The sequence below is a fragment of the Nerophis lumbriciformis genome, linkage group LG06 (assembly GCF_033978685.3).
Source record: "Nerophis lumbriciformis linkage group LG06, RoL_Nlum_v2.1, whole genome shotgun sequence".
In the NCBI taxonomy this organism is placed as follows: Eukaryota; Metazoa; Chordata; class Actinopteri; order Syngnathiformes; family Syngnathidae; genus Nerophis; species Nerophis lumbriciformis.
Genome location: NC_084553.2, coordinates 11,931,444 through 11,951,724, shown reverse-complemented (window position 1 = coordinate 11,951,724; position 20,281 = coordinate 11,931,444). Strand labels below are relative to the sequence as shown.

At 37.6% G+C, this 20,281-nt stretch overlaps 2 protein-coding genes across 4 annotated transcripts; one reads left to right on the top strand and one right to left on the bottom strand.

The window, feature by feature from the left end:
- Positions 1-233: 233 nt before the first annotated feature.
- Positions 234-12,191, bottom strand: LOC133608464 (protein C19orf12 homolog). 2 transcript variants are annotated; one of them, XM_061963710.2, is made up of 3 exons: positions 11,761-12,191; positions 9,106-9,269; positions 234-745 (listed from the first exon to the last, which is right to left on the bottom strand). In XM_061963710.2, the coding sequence occupies exons 2-3, from the start codon at positions 9,263-9,265 to the stop codon at positions 480-482; spliced, it is 426 nt and encodes a 141-aa protein (XP_061819694.1). In that variant the 5' UTR covers positions 9,266-9,269; positions 11,761-12,191; the 3' UTR covers positions 234-479. The 2 variants fall into 2 exon arrangements, with proteins under 2 accessions (XP_061819694.1, XP_061819693.1); XM_061963709.2 differs by having other exon boundaries at positions 9,106-9,272; positions 11,761-12,171.
- On the top strand, positions 12,000-18,553 carry LOC133608463 (tumor protein p53-inducible nuclear protein 1). 2 transcript variants are annotated; one of them, XM_072913335.1, is made up of 4 exons: positions 12,000-12,081; positions 15,686-15,818; positions 17,841-17,994; positions 18,144-18,553. In XM_072913335.1, exons 2-4 carry the CDS (start codon positions 15,698-15,700, stop codon positions 18,349-18,351), a joined length of 483 nt encoding a protein of 160 aa, XP_072769436.1. In that variant the 5' UTR covers positions 12,000-12,081; positions 15,686-15,697; the 3' UTR covers positions 18,352-18,553. The 2 variants fall into 2 exon arrangements, with proteins under 2 accessions (XP_072769436.1, XP_061819691.2); XM_061963707.2 differs by lacking the exon at positions 12,000-12,081 and adding an exon at positions 12,631-12,779 and having other exon boundaries at positions 18,144-18,552.
- The last annotated feature ends 1,728 nt before the right edge of the window (positions 18,554-20,281 follow it).

The following is a 20,281-nucleotide window of genomic DNA, read 5'->3' as shown; positions in this document are numbered from 1 at the left end:
GTCGTTTTGCCTTTTTATTAAATACAAAGCTGATCCATTACACCTTTGTTTAATTTACAGTACTGTTTCTATTGTGTACAAACCTTCACTAAAATATGGACGTGTCCAGGCTGGAACCCCATTATTATTATTATATTTACATTGTTTCTTATGTTGCTTCACTATACAAACTTTTTTTATTTCCAAACCTAATTAAGTTCTTAAATCGGGTGTTTCTTTAAAATGACGACATCTTAAACGAAAAAGGTTGTATTTATTGTTTGTAATGAATTTTTCCTTTTATTAATTTAAGCCAGTGATGACGTAATTCCCCTGATGCAGAGTGACATTTTTGTAAACAATATTATCAGTTAAAAATGAGTGTGTGCAAAACAAGAGTTTGTTCTTTGACGCTGAAGAAACTCCCCCCAAAAAGTCTTAATTGCTAGAAAACATTCAAGTAGAAAAATACAACTCTTCGAGTTCCAAATTTCCCTTTGTCAGTCTCTATAACGAACTTCCGCTCTCAGTTCCTTGGTGATGTAGTTGAGCAGGGCGGCCGTGACCTGCTGCTGTAGCGTGGCGCTGCCCATCACCATGGCGACCAGCTGGGCCGCGTCCGTCCAGTCCAGACCGCTCAGGATGGCCATGACGTCCTTGTACAGCTTCTGCTGCTGGGCGGGCGGCAACTCCATCAGGATCTGAGGAAGAGGCCGGAACTGACCGCTGGTCAGCCAGCTTCCCAGCAGGCTCCCTACGACACCACCTGGTGGACACAATGAGTAAGTACATTATCTTCAAGGATGTGCTAGTGCAGGTGTGTCTAACTTGTGGTCAAATTGAGGGCCACTTATTGATGTGGAGGACGACATTGAATGACATGGCGGGCCACTTTAAATGACGTGACAGACAACGTTAAATGACATGGCGAGCCATCTTAATGAGGTGATGGACCACATTGAATAATATGGCAGGCCACCTTACTGAGGTGACGGACCACTTTAAATGTCATGGCGGGCCACCTTACTGAGGTGACGGACCATTTTAAATGACATGGTGGGCTACTTTTAATGAGGTGACGGACCACTTTAAATGACATGGCGGGCCACCTTACTGAGATGACGGACGACTTTAAATGTCATGGCAGGCCACTTTACTGAGGTGACGGACCACTTTAAATGACATGGCGGGCCACCTTATTGAGGTGACGGACCATTTTAAATGATATGGTGGGCTACTTTAATGAGGCGACGGACCACTTTAAATGACATGGCGGGCCACCTTACTGAGGTGACGGACCACATTAAATGACATGGCAAGCCACCTTAATGAGGTGACGGACCACTTTAAATTATATAGCGGGCCACCTTACTGAGGTGACGGACCACTCTAAATGACATGTTGGGCTACTTTAATGAAATGACGGACCACATTAAATGATTTGGCGGGCTACCTTACTGAGGTGACAGACTGCTTTAAATGACATGGCGGGCCACCTTATTGAGGTGACGAACCATTTTAAATGATATGGCGGGCCACATGAATGAGGTGACAGACCATGTTAAATGACATGTCGAGCCACCTTACTGAGGTGACGGACCACTTTAAATGACATGTTGGGCTACTTTAATGAAATGACGGACCACATTAAATGATATGGCAGGCCAATTTAATTAGGTGACAGATCACATTAAATGATATGGCAGGCCATTTAAATGATATGGCAGACCACGTTAATGATATGACAGACCACTTTAAAGGGCCACATTACTGAGGTGATGGACCACTTTAAATGATATGGTGGAATACAATAAATAACATTGCGGACCACATAAATGACATGACAGATCACTTTAAATGACATGGTAGAACACATTAAATGACATGGCAGGCCACATTAATGAAATGACAGACCACTTGTAATGACGTGGTGGGCCAGATCTGGTTTCCGGGCCTTGAGTTTGACACCTGACCCACAGCGATCCACTGTAATGTCAAATCATAATAAATCCAAAGCTTCTGTGTCCATAATTTACGTTATTTTCCCGCCATTCTCTGAAAGGGGTTGGACCAAAACCTAAGCCCAGATATTGGAGTGTATGAGTCAAGTCTTTTTTTCAAATTTTGATTGACAATAAAAACGACATCCAAAGCCTGTAGACGGTGCGGAATGGCGGCGCGTTCCTTCAAGCACCGTCCTGATGCCACAAATAAACACGGTCTGCTCCACTGGCGTAAAAATAGCTCTGATAACAGCAGCGTGTCCCACAAAGTTTACCCAAGTCTCCTTTGGTTTCACTTTCCCCCCTTCCTTATTATAGCATCCTTAGCTTTCAGATGGCAGCGAGCTGACGGCAACACAATCACCAAAGAAATACGAAAATATCCGATGTTAAAGAACATTTGATATAATCAACTGCTACCATCTTTGCTTCGTTTTGTTCAGTACAATCTCACGTGTGTGTGACCGTTGGCCACGTGGTGGCGACTTCAATGATGCTCTACTTTATTGGAAACAGTATTATCGTAGCAAAACTATTTACTAATGTGTATCTTAATCTGTGTGTCCGTTGCCGATTACTCGCTGTCAGTAAAAGTTGATGTTTTAGTTGTCAAAAGCATTTTTGTTTTGTACAAAAAAAGTTATCAGTAATGTTATGTGTGAACAAGTTAGGTTTTCTACATCTGTGTAACCCAGAGTCTAATGTGGTGGTTTCAACACAGAATACCATGAGTGGTGGCGCCGACTAGTGGTGAGTATAGGGAAAGTGAAGGTGAAGTTGCCGTAAGGAAATTCTTTTTACGATATGGATCCATACCTGCCAACTTTTGAAATCAGAAAAACCTAGTAGCCAGGGTCCAGGGGCCGCAGGCCCGGGTAGGTCCAGGACAAAGTCCTGGTGGGGGGTTCAGGGCTTCGCCCCCCGACGCAAAATGATTATTAGCATTCAGACAGGTTAAAACATTGCTAAAACCATCACTTTTCTATCAGTCACAGTGACTTTTCAAAACAAAAATATTACAGCAAAAATCATATGGGTTGATTGACATGTTTATTCTGTAAGCTAACTTCAATAGTTTGAAATTATTTTGACAGTTAATGCCAGTTATCCTGTCAACCTTTCACAAGACTTCAATTTGTTAATTGAAAGTATAAACAGTATAAACACTTTTTACAGTAAACAAATAGTAAAACAGTACTAAACAATTCCATTAAAAAAAAATTGGTGTCATTATTAACTTTCTGTCCAAGCTTGTATAATCTACTGCCTTGTTCAATTGTAAAAAATATTCTGTGCCTAAAATTCACATTTCTATCACAATTATCATACTGTAAACATGGTAAGCTAACTTCATTAAAATTAATAGTCCTGTCAATAGCATGGAATTACAATTCAAATGTAGTTTTTTTGTAAGCCTTTCAAAAGAATTCAAAATATGAAAAATTAATGAAAATTAATTTAAGCCATCAGACACTTGAAAAGTGGCACATCACATCTCTAATGTAATCATTTTAACTTTTCAACAGAAATAGCACTGCAAAAATATTAAGGACATACTTCTGTATTTTGGTAGTTATGCTGTCAACATTTAACAAGATTTCTTCAACTTGGACTTGAAAGCATAAATAGTATAAACACTTTTAACAGTATAACAGTACTAAACAATTCCAATAGATAACATTGGTGTCATTACCTTTTTGTGGCTAAAATCCGAAAAACTTTGAAAGTTTTCCACTTGTATCGCTAGCAACGGCATTAGACTTGTGTTTTTTTGTCCCAACGTGGTCTTTTACATCACTAATTCCTCCGTGTCCGATCGAAAAATCTTGTCTGCACAAGGTGCAATTCGCGTAGTTTTCACCCTTTTTGGAACGGATAATTATTCCCGGATAGACTTTTGAATATTCTTCACGGAATGACTGCAGTTTTCTTTTCGGTTTAAGACTCGTTTGCGATTTTTCTCCGGCTGATTCCATGATCGTTCGCTCGTTTGGAAACAATGGCAACAGGTGCCTCGTGCTTGGCAGCGGTGCTATAAATAGCCTCGCGCATGGCATTCGGAATGGCTCGATAGGAAGTTACGGGAAGCAGTGTCGATTGTCATTGTTGTTACGCGATTTCGTGAATAAAACTTTAAAAACAAATTTTTTTTTAAATTAATGAAAAACCGTATTTTTTATCACTGCAACCGTAACCCGGAATAGGTTGATGAAAACCGTACTAATTACGGGAAAACCGGAGTAGTTGGCAGGTATGTGGATCGATTGAATGCCCTGAGATTACAAAGACCTGGATGAACGAGAACATTCATAGACATGATTGAGCTAAACTAGCAGTTTTCCATAACTTATAAACACCCTCTGACCTTAGCTAAAACTACAAACCCCGTTTCCATATGAGTTGGGAAATTGTGCTAGATGTAAATATAAACGGAATACAATGATTTGCAAATCATTTTCAACCCACATTCAGTTGAATGCACTACAAAGACAAGATATTTGATGTTCAAACTCATAAACTTTATTTTTTTTTTGCAAATAATAATTAACTTAGAATTTCATGGCTGCAACACGTGCCAAAGTAGTTGGGAAAGGGCATGTTCACCACTGTGTTACACGGCCTTTCCTTTTAACAACACTCAGTAAACGTTTGGGAACTGAGGAGACCAAATTTTTAAGCTTCTCAGGTGGAATTCTTTCCCATTCTTGCTTGATGTACAGCTTAAGTTGTTCAACAGTCCGGGGGTCTCCGTTGTGGTATTTTAGGCTTCGTAATGCGCCACACATTTTTAATGGGAGACAGGTCTGGACTACAGGCAGGCCAGTCTAGTACCCGCACTCTTTTACTATGAAGCCACGTTGATGTAACACGTGGCTTGGCATTGTCTTGCTGAAATAAGCAGGGGCGCCCATGGTAACGTTGCTTGGATGGCAACATATGTTGCTCCAAAACCTGTATGTACCTTTCAGCATTAATGGTGCCTTCACAGATGTGTAAGTTACCCATGTCTTGGGCACTAATACACCCCCATACCATCACACATGCTGGCTTTTACACTTTGGGCCAATAACAATCCAGATGGTTCTTTTTCTCTTTGGTCCGGAGGACACAACGTCCACTGTTTCCAAAAACAATTTGAAATGTGGACTCGTCAGACCACAGAACACTTTTCCACTTTGCATCAGTACATCTTAGATGAGCTCAGGCCCAGCGAAGCCGACGGCGTTTCTGGGTGTTGTTGATAAACGGTTTTCGCCTTGCGTAGGAGAGTTTTAACTTGCACTTACAGATGTAGTGACCAACTGTAGTTACTGACAGTGGGTTTCTGAAGTGTTCCTGAGCCCATGTGGTGATATCCTTTACACACTGATGTCGCTTGTTGATGCAGTACAGCCTGAGGGATCGAAGGTCACGGGCTTAGCTGCTTACGTGCAGTGATTTCTCCAGATTCTCTGAACCCTTTGATATTACGGACCGTAGATGGTGAAATCCCTAAATTCCTTGCAATAGCTGGTTGAGAAAGGTTTTTCTTAAACTGTTCAACAATTTGCTCACGCATTTGTTGACAAAGTGGTGACCCTCGCCCCATCCTTGTTTGTGAATGACTGAGCATTTCATGGAATCTACTTTTATACCCAATCATGGCACCCACCTGTTCCCAATTTGCCTGTTCACCTGTGGGATGTTCCAAATAAGTGTTTGATGAGCATTCCTCAACTTTATCAGTATTTATTGCCACCTTTCCCAACTTCTCTGTCACGTGTTGCTGGCATCAAATTCTAAAGTTAATGATTATTTGCAACAACAAAAAAAATGTTTATCAGTTTGAACATCAAATATGTTGCCTTTGTAGCATATTCAACTGAATATGGGTTGAAAATGGTTTGCAAATCATTGTATTCCGTTTATATTTACATCTAACACAATTTCCCAACTCATATGGAAACGGGGTTTGTAATTACTACTCTATTCTTATTCCACTCAATAAAAACGAACTCAGTAGAAACATTTACATCCCATCTTAAAACTCATCTATATACTCCAGCTTTTAAGTAGACCCCTTTTTAGACCAGTTGACCTGCCACTTTTCTACTCTGTTACCCTCCACTGCATGGTGAGGATACCAATTGGCCACGGTTGATTTCTGAAGATGTACCAGTCTGGAGGACGAATTGAGACCTGGGATGGACCACCAGTTGCACAGCTATAGACATCTCTGCATAGCTGACTGACTGCCTGAAGGAAGATACACTTCCCCTGATGACTATTTGTTGGTTTCCTGATAGACTGGACTCCCACTTTATCGGTTATGGAAACCCTTTTTCTCGTTCCAAAATCTAGCTCATGTAGTCGAGAAGTGGATTGTGAAGTCGACCGGTAGATCGGTGCGGCGACTGCAGCGATGCGGACACTGTATCAGTCTGTCGCGGTGAAGAAGGAGCTAAACCGGAAGGCAAAGCTCTCATTTTACCGGTCGATTTACATTCCTATCCTCACCTATGGTCATGAGCTTTAGGTTGTGACTGAAAGAACGAGATCAAGTGGCCGAAAAGAGTTTATTTTGTCGGGTGGTGGGTCATGGGCTTTAGGTTGTGATTGAAAGAACGAGATCTCGAGAACAAGTGGCCGAAATGAGTTTCCTTCGTCGTGTTGGTGGGGCTCTCTATTAGAGATCGGGTGAGAAACTCTGTCAGAGTAAAGCCGCTGTTTCTCCACATTGAGAGGAGCCAGATGAGGTTGTTCGGGCATCTGGTCAGGATGTGCCCCAGAAGCCTCCCCAGGGAGATGTTTAGGGCACGTCCGACCGGTAGGAGGCTACGGGAAAGATCCAGGACAAGTCGGGGGTACAATGTCTCTCAGCTGGCCTGGAAACGTCTCGGGGTAACTTGGGAGAAGTTGGACGAAGTGGCTGGGGAGAGGGATGTCTGGGCTTCTTTACTTAGGCTACTGCCCACTCGACCCGACCTCGGATAAGCGGAAGAAGATGGATGGATGTTTCGTCCAGACGTTTAAGCTCCAAAAACGCTGGCTTATTAGTGACCCCCAGTCTGCAGGCTCTCGAGGGCTTTCTACCTGGGCTCCAGTACTCTGGAATGCCCTACATCAGGGGTCGGCAACCCGTGGCTCCAGAGCCGCATGCGGCTCTTTGATCACTTTGATGTGGCTCAGCTGCATACTTGCCGACCCCCCCCCGATTTTCCCGGGAGACTTCCGGATTTCAGTGCCTCTCGCAGACAACTCCTGGGATTAATATTCTCCGATTTTCACCCTTACAATAATAATAAGGGCGTGCCATTATGGTACAGCATTTAGCGCTCTCTACAATCTGTATAGACAGCGTGCCAGCCCAGCCTTTTGTTATATGCATCTTCTACTTGCACACGTAAGTGACAGCAAGGCATACTTGGTCAACAGCCACACAGGTTACACTGACGGTGGCCATATAAAACAACTTTAACACTCTTACTAACAATGCGCCACACTTTGAACCAAAACCAAACAAGAATGACAAACACATTTCAGGAGAACATCTGCACCTTAAACACAACAGAACAAATACCCAGAATCCCATGCAGCCCTGACTCTTCCGGCTACATTATACACCCCTGCTACCACCAAAAAATGATTTTTTCTGCACTGCATTTTTTATTGTTTTTTTTTTTTACACTGAATTTGTATACAATTATTTTTTTCTGCACTGGATTTTTTTAATGATTTTTTCTGCACTGCATTTTTTTATTTATTGTGTTTTCTTTACACTAAATTTGTATACAATTATTTTTTCTGCACTGGATTTTATTTACAATGAATTTTTCTGCACTGAAGTTTTGTATTTATTGTTTGTTTTTTTTACATTGAATTTGTATACAATGATTTTTTCTGCACTGGACTTTTTCACAATGAATGTTTCTGCACTGATTTTTGTATTATTATTATTTTTTAATTGTTTTTTTTCACTGAAATGTTATACAATTATTTTTTTCTGCACTCAATTATTTTATTTATTGTTTTTTTACACTGAATTTTTATACAATTATTTTTTCTGCACTGGACTTTTTTTTACAATTAATTTTTTTGCACTGCATTTTTTATTTGTCTTTTTTTACACTAAATGTTTATACAATTGTTTTTTCTGTGCTGGATTGTTTTTTAGAATGAATTTTTCTGCACTGAGTATATATTTTTTTTACACTGAAATTGTATACAATTTATCTACACTGGATTTTTTTTTACAATGAATTTTTCTGCACCTCATTTTTTATTTATAGTTTTTTTTTTACACGTAATTTTTCTACATTTATTTTTTCTGCACTGGAATTTTTTTACAACAAATTTTTCTGCACTGAATTTTCGCATTCATTGTTTGTTTGTTTTTTACATTGAATTTGTATACAATGATTTTTTCTGCACTGTATTTTTTTCACAATTAATTTTTCTGCACTGAATTGTTTGTAGTTATTTTTTTACACGGAAATTGTATACGATGTTTTTTTTGCACTGGATTTTTTTACAATGAATTTTTCTGCACTTAATTTTTTATTTATTGTTTTTTTTTTACACTGAATTTTTATACACTTATTTTTTCTGCACTGGATTTTTTTACAACACATTTTTCTGCACTGAATTTATTGGGTTGGTTTTTTAACATTGAATTTGTATACAATGATTTTTTTCTGCACTGGATTTTTTTCACAATTAATTTTTCTGCATTGATTTATTTTTTTTTTTACACTGAATTGTTATACCATTTTTTTTCTGCAGTAGAAGCAAATAAGTCCCGCATGAAAACTTTAAATAAACCCCTTTTTAGACCAGTTGACCTGCCGCTTTTCACAATGTCCCCCTCCCTTGCATGGAGAGAATACCAGTCTGGAGGACGTGCTAGCTGGCCCGAATTAAGACCTGAGATGGACCACTCTTGCATGCACAGCTCTAGACATCTCAGTGTAGCTGACTGGATGTGCCTATAAGAAGACACACTTCCCTCATGACTATCTTTTGGTTTCCCAATAGACTAGACTCACGCTTTATCTTTTAAGGAAACCTTTTAGCCTCTGTCTTGTCTGGAAACGCCGCTCTATTTTTGTTGTGCCCAATCAAACGAGGTCACAGTTGTCCTTACCGACAGCGATACCCGGAGGTCCGCCAAGCATGCCGCCAACAAACGCGCTTCCTCCCGCCAACATGGCTCCTTTGACCGAGTTCTTCACCGCTACTTTGATGTCATCGTGGGCCGAAATCTCGCAGCACAGACGCATGACGTCATCCACTCTGGGCGCCATCTTGCTGCTGCCAAAAAAATGAAACTTAAAATCATCAATCTTAATTAAAGCCGGGAAGTCTGGGACGAGCACAAATCCTATTTACGTGATTTTAACGACAATATTTAACTGTTCCTACAACATGTTGGTACGTATCATTAAATAAATTGGAAATGTCATTAAACCATTATTTTAGACATAATCCAACTTACATTCCTGACTCAGTTTTACCTGTTACAGTTCATACAATCATTTTACAAGTCAATTTTTGCCCTATTGACTGATATTATTTCAACATAATTCGCCAAGTGAGCACAGGAATTAAGGAAGCAGCGGGGAAAATACAGCACTTGGAGCGCTTATCGTAAAATCTACATCAAAATAAACCTGTCGTACTTTGTTGTCAAAGACATCAAAGAACTGGTCCATTCCTGAAGATGACATCATCTCGACTACAAGGAAATGTAAGACAATTTATAGATTGATGTACTCAACAATCGACTACAACTAAACATTAGGCCAAATTCAACAATATTAAGCAACAAGTTTAATTCACTGATCATTAGGGTTCATTTGTATACAAAATGTACTTACCGTATTTTTCGGACTATAAGTCGCAGTTTTTTTCATAGTGCGACTTATATATGTTTTTTTCCTTCTTTATTATGCATTTTCGGCAGGTGCGACTTATACTCCGGTGCGACTTATACTCCGAAAAATACGGTATAAATTGAGCGATTCAGTCAAATATTTAACTTCAATATTCATACATCAATGGTTTTATTTACTTGACTTTGATTAATAAGTAAATACGTTTATTTCGGTCATATAATCAACCATTTTGTGTGATCAGTTTAACAGTACAGATTATACCTATTTAACGCAAAAAAAGAAAAGAAAAAGAATGACCGAAAAAGGAATAAACTGAAGTCAAAGCTTATATTTGCCTATCCATTACTTTCACTGATTACCTGGAACATCAATGTTCAAAAAAATCAATGGGATGAAAGTACCGTATTTTTCGGACTATAAGTCGCAGTTTTTTTCATAGTTTGGCCGGGGGTGCGACTTATACTCAGGAGCGACTTATGTGTGAAATTATTAACACGTTACCGTAAAATATCAAATAATATTATTTATCTCATTCACGTAAGAGACTAGACGTATAAGATTTCATGGGATTTAGCGATTAGGAGTGACAGATTGTTTGGTAAACGTATAGCATGTTCTATATGTTATAGTTATTTGAATGACTCTTACCATAATATGTTACGTTAACATACCAGGCACCTTCTCTAACCACTAGGCCACCTACTCAGCGGCCTAGTGGTTAGAGTGTCCGCCCTGAGATCGGTAGGTTGTGAGTTCAGTACCAAAGACTATAAAAAAATGGGACCCATTACCTCCCTGCTTGGCACTCAGCAGCAAGGGTTGAAATTGGGGGTTAAATCACCAAAAATGATTCCCGGGCGCAGCACCGCTGCTGCCCACTGCTCCCCTCACCTCCCAGGGGGTGAACAAGGGGATGGGTCAAATGCAGAGGACAAATTTCGCCACACCTAGTGTGTATGTGACAATCATTGGTACTTTAACTTTAACTTAACTATTTATGCCTCATATAACGTACACTTATTCAGCCTGTTCACTCTTCTTTATTTATTTTAAATTGCCTTTCAAATGTCTATTCTTGGTGTTGGCTTTTATCAAATACATTTCCCCAAAAAGTGCGACTTATATATGTTTTTTTCCTTCTTTATTATGCATTTTCGGCCGGTGCGACTTATACTCCGGAGCGTCTTATACTCCGAAAAATACGGTTATCGTTACTATATTTTATAATTTTCAATTATTTCACCTTTCACCTTAACAAAAAACTACCTGTACATGTCTTCAACTCGTCACTGGGCTTGTTCCACCATTTAACTCCGAAAACTGAAAAACATTTGTATTTTATATTCGTTCTTACTTTACCTATTTCAAAAATCTATTAAATTATAGTTTTTTTCCTCTTAATTTAAATAACCTCAGAATACAAGCTGGAAGGCTGTTGTTCTTTACTCAAAAAATGATTTCCATTGCTTTTAAAAACACAATATGTGAAAAATTTTAACACATTAGAACTTATATATAATGGATTGGTATGTTCATAGTAGCACGCTTTGTGTATTATTCTAATGACCCTTTTTTGAAATGTAATTATTGGGTCTATGTTTAGTACTATTACTAGCAATGTAGTCACTTTTTTGTATCCCTTTTTTTTTATTTTTTTTTATTGTTTTCTGTCATTTTTACTTATATGTATGACAAAATGTAAAGTTATTGTACTGGAAACCACGTGATGTTCCTTATCATGACTTCTTGTTAAACAGTTGACCCCTGACGACTAAAACAGCCTTGTAGTTTCCCTTAAATATAACCTTTGACAACAGAACGCGTCACTTTTAAGTAACTTAGAGGTACGATGGTTTTATTTGAGTCAAAAGTAATTAAAGTAGCATTTTAAGTCATTTTCTTACCGGTACTGGTGCAGCGGTAGCAAAGTTGGTCGTGTTGTTTCACTTTTGGAAACCTCTTCCGGTTACGGCTATTTCAACTCGCGCACTTCCGCCCTTTCGCTTAGCATTGTGAATGCGCAAGTGCGTTTCAATACTTGCCCACTTCTGCACTTGGCTTGGCGAGTGCGTAAAGTACGCTCAAACAGGGGGAGAATGCAGCCAGTACCCGGATGTTGCACTCAATGACACTTTTACGCACTAGCCACCATCTTGGCTACTTAACGGAAGAGGAGGAACTAACCCGAGTGGTTGCAATTCATTAAAAATGATGAGCGGACAGGGGTAAACGATGCCTTTTTGTTAAGTATACGATTTGCGACGGTATTATTGTCATTATTCGCGCCTTTACGAACATATTGAGCATATATATTGAAATGGAAGTGCGCGAGTTGAAACACAGCCAAAGAGGCATCAGTTGAAACAAGATAGTTCTCTCGCCATGACCACTTAACGGAAAAGGAGGAAGGTTACAATTCATTAAAATAATGAGACAACAGGGGGAAACGATGCGCTTTGGTTAAGTACAAGATTGGAAACCGCAGTACTGTCATTAGTCGCTCCTTCGCGAACATATTCAACATACATATTGAAAAACAAGTGCCCGAGTTGAAACTCAAGCCAAAGCCAAAGAGTCGTCAGTCGAGACAAGATGGTTATCTCGCCATGAAATGCACTCGATGTAACCTGCAAAAACGTGGCTTATTTTGAAACATTACAAAATAAATAATTATATAAGTTTTCAAATCGCACGCAAGCAAAGTAAAAGACTTTAAAGAACGTGTTTCGGAAACTTTATCGTAGTTGCCTGACGTTAGGGTGACGCGCACTCCCGGCTCCGCCTTTGTGGGCGCGTCTTAGTGACGTATTAGTAGGACGCAGGGAGGACTGATAAACAAGCTCCTCATCAAAACAAATCCGCAGCATCAACAGCTCGACGACCTCGCCCCGACTAGAAGACTAGAACCATTTGGATTCATCAGGTCAGTTTAAACACGCTCGTTCTCCACCGCGACGAAACATTTAATCTGGTTTAATGTATATATACATATCAGCCGCGAATCTTTGTCTTTTTGTCCTGTGACGTCATATTGCTGCTGCCAAGGACAAGTCTACCCGAGATGCCGTAAAATAGCCAAATAACAATTTATTTATTCGGGGTTTTTTTGGACAGAAAATATTTTTAACTAGGCTATGTGACGTCTTGACGATTAAATCTCAATAATATGCATCGATGTTTACAATATTATGTTTAGGAACTTGCTTGAGTGGTAAACACGCAGAATATTGGGGCTGCAGGGTCAGATCTACACATTATATAACATCTGTGCATCATCAGCCATACGTGCTCTGTTTTTAAACTCAGTTACGTCACTGTGACGTCATGTGAGAGACAGCAGGCAGGTCCAAACAGGCGAGCTTTACCCCGCGTGGCCACAAGAGGGCGACAGTTGTAACGGGGGTAAAAATAACTGCAATTGCGATTAATCTTTATCGCTTCTTGTGTGTCTTTATTACCAAATATTTTATTTTTTTAGACACTAAATTTATGTAACTGAATTTTTTGCGTTTTAATTTTTTGAACTGGATTTTACAAGTTTTGATTGATTGTTTGAAACTTTTATTAGTAGATTGCACAGTGAAGTACATATTCCGTACAATTGACCACTAAATGGTAACACCCGAATACGTTTTTCAACTTGTTTAAGTCGGGGTCCACGTTAATCAATTCATGGTAAAGTAAAGTAACGCTGACAATTATTTTAATACAATCATTTTAGCAAAACGTGTGTGTTTTAAAATTCAGTATAAAAAAATATAATTCGAAAAAAATCAGTGTATAAAAAGTCTGTGCAGAAAAATTCAATTTAAAAATTAAAAACATTCAGTGTAAAAAAACTGCAGAAAAAAAATATTGTACAACAATTCAGTGTAAAAAAATAAAATACAAATAAATCAATGCAGAAAAATTCATTGTGAAAAAAATCCAGTGCAGAAAAAATAATTGTATACAAATTCAATGTAAAAAAAAACAACCCAATAAATTCAGTGCAGAAAAATTAGTTGTAAAAAAATCCAGTGCAGAAAAAATAAGTGTTTAAAAATTCAGTGTAAAAAAAAACAATAAATAAAAAATTAAGTGCAGAAAAATTCATTTAAAAAAAATCCAGTGCAAAAAAAAATATTGTATACAATTTCAGTGTAAAAAAATAACTACAAACAATTCAGTGCAGAAAAATTAATTGTGAAAAAAATACAGTGCAGAAAAAAATCATTGTATACAAATTCAATGTAAAAAACAAACAAACAATGAATGCGAAAATTCAGTGCAGAAAAATTTGTTGTAAAAAAATTCTAGTGCACAAAAAATAAATGTAGAAAAATTATGTGTAAAAAAAAAAATGTAAATAAAAAATGAGGTGCAGAAAAATTCATTGTAAAAAAAATCCAGTGTAGAAAAAATTGTATACAATTTCAGTGTAAAAAAATATATACTCATTGCAGAAAAATTCATTCTAAAAAACAATCCAGCACAGAAAAAACAATTGTATAAACATTTAGTGTAAAAAAAGACAAATAAAAAATGCAGTGCAAAAAAATTAATTGTAAAAAAAAGTCCAGTGCAGAAAAAATAATTGTATAACATTTCAGTGTAAAAAAAAAACAATAAATAAAAAAAAATCAGTGCAGAAACATTCATTGTGAAAAAGTCCATCCATCCATCCATTTTCTACCGCTTATTCCCTTTGGGGTCGCGGGGGGCGCTGGAGCCTATCTCAGCTACAATCGGGCGGAAGGCGGGGTACACCCTGGACAAGTCGCCACCTCATCGCAGGGCCAACACAGATAGACAGACAACATTCACACTCACATTCACACACTAGGGCCAATTTAGTGTTGCCAATCAACTTATCCCCAGGTGCATGTCTTTGGAAGTGGGAGAAAAAATCATTGTATACAAATTCAATGTAAAAAAAACAAAACAATAAATGCAAAACTTCAGTGCAGAAAAATTCATTGTAAATAAAATCCAGTGCAGAAAAAATAATTGTATACAAATTCAGTGTAAAAAAAAAAAAACAATAAAAAAATGCAGTGCAGAAAAAAATCATTTCAAAAAATCCAGTGCAGAAAAAAATAATTGGATACAAATTCAGTGTAAAAAAAAAAACAATAAATAAAAAATCCAGTGCAGGAAAAATAATTGTAAAAAAAAAACAATCCAGTGCAGAAAAAATAATTGTATAAAGATTCTGTGTAAAAAAAAATTCTGCAAAAAAAATTGTTGCTTCAAATTGAATTGTTTAGACTGAATTTTTTTCTACATTGTCTTTCTTTTACATTGATTTTTTTTGTATACACTGATTTTTTTCTAGACTGAATTTATTTAAAGTTAAAGTACCAATGATTGTCACACACACACAGGTGTGGCGAAATTATTCTCTGCATTTGACCCATCACCCTTGATCACCCCCTGGGAGGTGAGGGGAGCAGTGGGCAGCAGCGGTGGCCGCGCCCGGGAATCATTTTGTGGTGATTTAACCCCCAATTGCAACCCTTGATGCTGAGTGCCAAGCAGGGAGGTAATGGGTCCCATTTTTATAGTCTTTGGTATGACTCGGCCGGGGTTTGATCTCACAACCTACCGATCTCAGGGCGGACACTCTAACCACTAGGCCACTGAGTTTTAGAACACTGTATTTTAACAAATTTGTAAACACATTTTGCTCACAATTTTTTATTCAATGAAACTGTCAGCATCATTTTAAGTAAAAACATAAATTCAGTTTCTTCTCGTAATGAAGACACAAATAAAGCTTCATATTCTTGGAATACATTTGATTGTAAAAGCACGACAAACAGACATTTTAACACATCTGTCTCGTAGGTTGCCGTGACGATGATTGGCAAGATCCTCTCCCACCTGCTCGGCGGCGGCGGCGACTACGAGGCGAGCGATGACGTTCTTGGGGATCTGCTGGAGTCTGAGGAGGGCGGATGGGTGCTGGTTAATCTGCCAGGTCAGCATTTAATTTAACATGACACTCACACTGAGGGCCACACAGTTTGACAGGTCAAAGGATGTGGCGGCCATTTTTGTAGTTTTCACCTTCAAAACCAGTACAATATATAGATTTTTTCTTTAAAGAACTAGAAAATGTATTTTTGGTTGAAATTTTGTGTGAATGCTGAAGAGCCAAAGCCGAAATGAAATGCTAACAGTTAGCACGCTAGCCAGATAGCACAAAGTAACAAAACATATGCGCTTAAAAAGCTAGCATGCTAACAGTAGTATGTTATATATATATATGACGCTAGAAAATGGTAATCTTAGCATTCTAAAATGCTAACTAACATGCGTCAAGTACCAAAATATATCAGTGTACCTTTTAAAAAAACGTGTTTAAAATGCTATCATGCTAACGCTAACTATAAAAATATGACTAATGTGTACGTATACATAAAAATGTAACTTTAAAAAAGCTAGCATGCTAACAGTAGTATGTTAACAATAGCATGCTTACAGTAAACATTAATGAAATATCAAAAATATAAACTGCGAAATACCACCTAAAAAGCTAACATGCAAATGTTGGCATACTTTGTTAGCATTAGTGAAATACCGAAATATGACGCTGAGATGTATGCCTGGTAAATTAGCTAGAAAATGCTAATCTTAGCATTCTAAAATGCTAACTAACATGCGTCAAGTACCAAAATATATCAGTGTACCTTTAAAAAAACGTGTTTAAAATGCTATCATGCTAACGCTAGCATGCGTTAACTATAAAAACATGACAATGTGTACGTATACATAAAAATGTAACTTTAAAAAAGCTAGCATGCTAACAGTAGTATGTTAACAATAGCATGCTTACAGTTAACATTAATGAATTATCAAAAATATAAACTGCGAAATACCACCTAAAAAGCTAGCATGCAAATGTTAGCATACTTTGTTAGCATTAGTGAAATACCGAAATATGATGCTGAGGTGTATGCCTGGTAAATTAGCTAGAAAATGCTAATCTTAGCATTCTAAAATGCTAACTAACATGCGTCAAGTACCAAAATAAATCAGTGTACCTTTAAAAAAACGTGTTTAAAATGCTAGCATGCTAACGCTAGCATGCGTTAACTATAAAAATATGACTAATGTGTACGTATACATAAAAATGTAACTTTAAAAAAGCTAGCATACTAACGTTAGCATGCTAATTCGTGACAAAACACAATATTTGATGCCGAGGTGTGTACCCGCAAAATAAGCAAAAAAAAAGCTAGCATGCTAGTATTAGCATGCTTATAGTTAGAATTAGTTAAATATCAAAATAAGACACCGAGGTGTATACCTGCTAAAAAAAGGTAGATTGCGAATGTTAGCATACTTAGTTAGCATTAGTGAAATGCCGAAATATGACACTGAGGTGTATGCCTGGTAAATTAGTTAGAAAATGCTAATCTTAGCATTCTAAAATGCTAACTAACATGCGTCAAGTACCAAAATACATCAGTGTACCTTTAAAAAAACGTGTTTAAAATGCTAGCATGCTAACGCTAGCATGCGTTAACTATAAAAATATGACTAATGTGTACGTATACATAAAAATGTAACTTTAAAAAAGCTAGCATACTAACGTTAGCATGCTAATTCGTCACAAAACACAATATTTGATGCCGAGGTGTGTACCCGCAAAATAAGCAAAAAAAAGCTAGCATGCTAGTATTAGCATGCTTATAGTTAGAATTAGTTAAATATCAAAATAAGACACCGAGGTGTATACCTGCTAAAAAAGGTAGATTGCGAATGTTAGCATACTTAGTTAGCATTAGTGAAACGCCGAAATATGACACTGAGGTGTATGCCTGGTAAATTAGCTAGAAAATGCTAATCTTAGCATTCTAAAATGCTAACTAACATGCGTCAAGTACCAAAATATATCACAGTGTATCTTTAAAAACATGCTTAAAATGATAGCATGCTGTAAGTAATAATAATATTAAAATATTAAAAAGAACATTATTCCGGACTCACGTGACAGATAACGGGCCCCTGACGTCGGCGCCTGACGCGGACCCCTTGGAGGACCTGCTGATCGAGCACCCCAGCATGTCCGTCTACCAGATGAGACGCAGGATGAGTGGCGCCGAGGAAGAGGAGGACGGCTCGGACGAAGATGAGGAGAACTCTCCGAGGTGACGTCACGCTCTTTCCCACAGGAAGTGGTCTGTTCCAGTGTCAACACGCGGCCATATATATATATATATATATATATAGGCAGATGTTGCGTTCAATGACCACCGTGTCTGAGCGTGTCATGTGACCCCCGCTGTCCCCCAAGCAGGCCCGTGGAGGTGAGGAGGCACATCTCCTGGCGCCTGGCGGCGTGGGGCGTCCCGCTGCCCGCCAACGTACAGATGCTCCGCCTCCAGCGGGCCGAGCGCAAGAAGCTGAGCCGCGGCGTCCTCGCCAGGCAGAACCTGCTCAAGACGCGCTGCTCGCCGTCGGAGAGACGCTACAAGCAGCCCAGCCAGCGGCTCTACAACTACTGAGATGCCATCGAGCCGTCCGGAGTTGAACTTAGACAGGAAGTGACGTGGATGTGCCTTCAAAATAAGTTCCACATTTGACTTACTTCGTGTTTGCTGGTGTAAATAATGTTTTCTATTTGTGTCTATTTATCTCATCTGCAATTATTTATCTAAGCTACAATACACTTTTGCTCACGGAGAAGCGTCTTTGTCAAGTACACACAAATACTATCATAAAGTACACACAAGTACTATCATAAAGTACACACAAATACTATTATAAAGTACACACAAGTACTATCATAATAAAGTACACACAAGTACGTACTATCATAATAAAGTACACACAAATGCTACCATAAAGTACACACAAGTACTATCACAATAAAGTACACACAAGTACTATCACAATAAAGTACACACAAGTACTATCATAAAGTACACACAAATATGATAAAGTACACTCAAATTCTACCATAAAGTACACACAAATACTACCATAAAGTACACACAAGTACTATCATAATAAAGTACACACAAATATGATAAAGTACACTCAAATTCTACCATAAAGTACACACAAATACTACCATAAAGTACACACAAATACTACCATAAAGTACACACAAGTACTACCATAATGTACAGACAAGTACTACCATAAAGTACACACAATTAGTACCAGTAAGTACACATTAGTACTACCATAAAGTACACACAAGTACTATCATAATAAAGTACACACAAGTATGTACTATCATAATAAAGTACACACAAATGCTACTATAAAGTACACACAAATACTATCACAATAAAGTACGTACTATCATAAAGTACACAGAAATATGATAAAGTACACTCAAATTCTACCATAAAGTACACACAAATACTACCATAAAGTACACACAAGTACTACCATCAAGTACAGACAAGTACTACCATAAAGTACACACAATTAGTAACAGTAAGTACAAATTAGTACTACCATCAAGTACACACAAGTACTACTATCAAGTATACACAAGTACTACCATCAAGTATACACAAGTACTACCATCAAGTACACAAGTACTACCATCAAGTACACACTACCATTAAGTACACCTAAGTGCTACCATAAATTACACACAAATACTATCATAAATTACACACAATTACTACCATTAATTACACATTAGTACTACGATAAACTACACACAAGTACTACCATCAAGTACACACAAGTACTTCCAAAAATTACACACAACTACTTGCATAAAGTACACACAAATACTATCATAAAGTACACACAAATACTACCATAAAGAAAACACAAGTACTATCATAAAAAAGTACACACAAACACTACATAAAGTACACACAAATACTATAATAAAGTACACACAAATATCACGATAAAGTACACACAAGTACTATCATAAAGTACACACAAATACTATCATAAAGTACACACAAATATCATGATAAAGTACACACAAGTTTTATCATAAAGTACACACAAATACTATCATAAAGTACACACAAATATCATGATAAAGTACACACAAGTACTACCATAAAGTACACACAAATACTATCATAAAGTACACACAATTACTATCATAAAGTACATACAAGTACTATCATAATAAAGTACACAAAAGTACTATGGCAAAGTCCACACAAGTACTACCATGAAGTACACACAAGTACTATCATAATGCACACACAAATACTATCATAAAGTACACACAAATATCATGATAAAGTACACACAAATACTACCATAAAGTACACACAAGTACTATCATAATAAAGTACACACAAATACTATCATAAAGTTCACACAAATCTCATGATAAAGTACACACAAGTACTATCATAATAAAGTACACACAAATACTATCATAAAGTTCACACAAATCTCATGATAAAGTACACACAAGTACTATCATAAAGTACACACATATAC

Coding starts and splice junctions, on each gene's coding strand:
- LOC133608464 (XM_061963710.2), bottom strand. CDS start 9,265: ATGGCGCCCAGAGTGGATGACGTCATGCGTCTGTGCTGCGAGATTTCG. Junction 746..9,105: donor ACCTCCGGGTATCGCTGTCG/GTAAGGACAACT, acceptor TGTGTCCACCAG/GTGGTGTCGTAGGGAGCCTG.
- LOC133608463 (XM_072913335.1), top strand. CDS start 15,698: ATGATTGGCAAGATCCTCTCCCACCTGCTCGGCGGCGGCGGCGACTAC. Junction 15,819..17,840: donor GGTGCTGGTTAATCTGCCAG/GTCAGCATTTAA, acceptor CTCACGTGACAG/ATAACGGGCCCCTGACGTCG. Junction 17,995..18,143: donor GATGAGGAGAACTCTCCGAG/GTGACGTCACGC, acceptor TCCCCCAAGCAG/GCCCGTGGAGGTGAGGAGGC.